At 54.0% G+C, this 2,657-nt stretch overlaps 1 protein-coding gene and 1 non-coding gene across 2 annotated transcripts; one reads left to right on the top strand and one right to left on the bottom strand.

Moving 5' to 3' along the window:
- On the top strand, window positions 1-73 carry TRNAS-AGA (transfer RNA serine (anticodon AGA)). Its single transcript has one exon. It is a non-coding gene; the product is annotated as a tRNA-Ser (tRNA).
- Window positions 74-1,222: 1,149 nt separating this feature from the next.
- On the bottom strand, window positions 1,223-2,189 carry LOC140696280 (olfactory receptor 9S13-like). Its single transcript, XM_072960671.1, has one exon. It carries the CDS (start codon window positions 2,171-2,173, stop codon window positions 1,223-1,225), a length of 951 nt encoding a protein of 316 aa, XP_072816772.1. The 5' UTR covers window positions 2,174-2,189.
- Between the last annotated feature and the right edge of the window lie 468 nt (window positions 2,190-2,657).

Raw genomic sequence — 2,657 nt, 5'->3', positions numbered from 1 at the left:
TGGGGATTAGCTCAGTGGTAGGGCACATGCCTAGAATGCATGGGGTCCTGGGTTCAAGCCCCGGTATCTCCATTAAAGTTTTTTTTAATCTTGAAAAAATTACAACTACTATTTTATGGAATCACATGGATTGGTCTCACAAACAATGTTAGCAAAAAAAAAAAAAGCACAAACTGGTTCTATGCATTGCAAGTTTATAGCAGGAAAAACTAATCTTTGAGTTAGAAGCAGGGTGTGGGTTAGCCTTGGAAGGCAATGGCTAGAATGAGGGAAGGGGGTATCGTGGAAACTGGGTGGGTTTCTCATTCTTGTCCTGAGTGGTGGTGAACTGCCTGAATGGATATGATTTGAGTATTTTTTCTGTAGGTACTTAGAAATTACATCTGTATGTTTATACTTTGTGTCTTCTACCCTGTGACCTGGACAGTGGATGCTATGACTGGAGGTCTGGGTCATCTTCTCTTGTGACGTCATCCCTGCCCTTGGTGTGATGGAGCAAGAGCCCAGAGTTGCTTCTGCTCCCAGTGGAACCACCATATTCACATCAGACCACTGACCTGAATCCTCCCTAAGAGGCACTCTTTGTCAGACCTGAGCCACTCAAGCCAAGCCAATTCCTACTGACACCAGACTCACTATAGGGAATGCTTTGGCCCTGTGTTCAAATGGTCATTTTGAACAGATCTCTTTGGTGATGGTGTTGAAGATGAGCTAAAAAGGGGCAAAGTGTAGGCAGGGGGCCCTGTCAGATGATGCTCACGTATTGCCGACAGGAGGTGTCAAGGCACTGCATCTGGGTAGGGTCAGGAAGGATGGCTGTACATTGCATGTGAGCGTTTTTTTCTTCCAAGTTTGATTAATGCACAAATATCTGACTTCTTTGCAACTAAAACCCATAGAATGACCCAGAGAACCATGATACATAAGAGGCAGCAGACCCACCCCTGCCTTATGCTCTGTTCAGTCAGTTTTCATTAATTTGAGCCATTGCTCCTTTGAACACTTTACAAATCTGGGTGCAGAATATCCTTGTTCATCTCTGCATCTCACACTTAGTGAATGTGTGGTTCAGAAATGCCATCAGGCAATGATTGACCAACAGATAAGTGCGTCCTCAACGTATCCCATTCCATTTGGAAGCGGAAGAGGTTTGAAGGGCTCCCCATTGTCCACTGTATCTCTGAGCTCCCATCTAGCCCTCTGTCTCCCTGGCCACCCTCCTTCACGGGGCTCTGAGCTTCTGGCCCAGCGTCCGCAGGGCCGCCTGCACGTCCTTGTTCCTCAGACTGTAGATGAGGGGGTTGAGCATGGGGATGACCAGGGTGTAGAACACGGAGACCACCTTGCCCTGCTGCATGGACCCCACAGCTCCCGGCTGGGCATACATGACAAAGACTGTCCCATAAAAGAGGAACACGGCTGTCATGTGGGAGCCACAGGTGGAGAAGAGCTTGTGTCTCCCTGCTCCTGAGCACATCCTCAGGATGGTCACTGTGATGTAGCCGTAGGAGATGAGGACCACGAGTGTGGTGCCCACGATGATGAGGCCACAGATGCCAAACAAGAGGAGTTCATTGATGGCTGTGTTGGTGCAGGCAAGTTGGAGCAAGGGAGGCACATCACAGAAGAAGTGGTCGATGTGGTTGGAGCCGCAGAACGGGAGGCTGAAAGTGAGGCTGGTCTGCACGATGGAGTTGAGGCAGCCTCCACAGTAGGAGCCCAGCACCAGGCGGGCACAGGCCGAGGGGCACATGGTGACGGGGTAGTGCAGGGGGCTGCAGATGGCCGTGAAGCGGTCATAGGCCATCACAGCGAGGAGGAATGCCTCAGTGGTGCCCATCAAGGAGAAGAAGAAGAACTGGGTGGCACAGCCCCCACGGGTGATGACCCTGGACGAGGACAGGAAGGTGGCCAGAGCCTTGGGGTAGATGATGCTTGTGTAGCACAGGTCCAGGAGGGACAGGTTCTTGAGGAAGAAATACATTGGGGAGTGCAGACGGGCATCCAGGGTGATGACCACGATCATGGTGAGGTTGCCCAGGATGGCCGCCACGTACAGAGCCAGGAACAGCGCAGAGAGCAGGGCCTGGGTCTGCAGGCCGCCCTGGAACCCCTCCAGCACAAACTCCTGCCACGGCGTCGCTGACAGGTTTCCAGCTCCGTGGGGCGGCATGGCTCTGGGCTGGGTGACAGGGGCAGAGAGCAGCTGGGAGGCAGTGAGATGGAACAGGGCAAGGTCGCAAGGTCAGTATGCTTGGGGCACAGGGACTATTTTGTGTCTCCTTGCCCGTTGACCAGGAGACCAGCAGCTGCCCGGTCCTCCTTCCAGATGAGCTCAGACTCCCCTGCAAAGGCACCATGTCCCCCTATTCACTAGTCCACCAGTATGCATGGCACCCCCTCAGCCGTAGGCTCCGAGCGGTTGTTCCGGGGGGTGGGTTTAGGGCTGAGGACCTACACTGGAAGGCGTGATGCAGCCCCCGTCCTTCCTCTCAAGAAATGGAGACTGAATCCAACCCTCGCATCTCAGTAGAGGCGGCAGTCTGACCTGGGACGCCCCGGCAGGGAGGCTCCCCGCCAATTCGGGGGTGGAGGTTGCTGAGGGTGGAGTTGAGGGCTGCCCTGTCCACCTTGGCTGCCCCCCCCCCCCCCGCCCC

This window comes from Vicugna pacos, chromosome 5 (assembly GCF_048564905.1).
Source record: "Vicugna pacos chromosome 5, VicPac4, whole genome shotgun sequence".
Lineage (NCBI taxonomy): Eukaryota > Metazoa > Chordata > Mammalia > Artiodactyla > Camelidae > Vicugna > Vicugna pacos.
The sequence above is the reverse complement of the archived record's forward strand: the minus strand, read 5'-3'. Positions and strand labels throughout refer to the sequence as shown.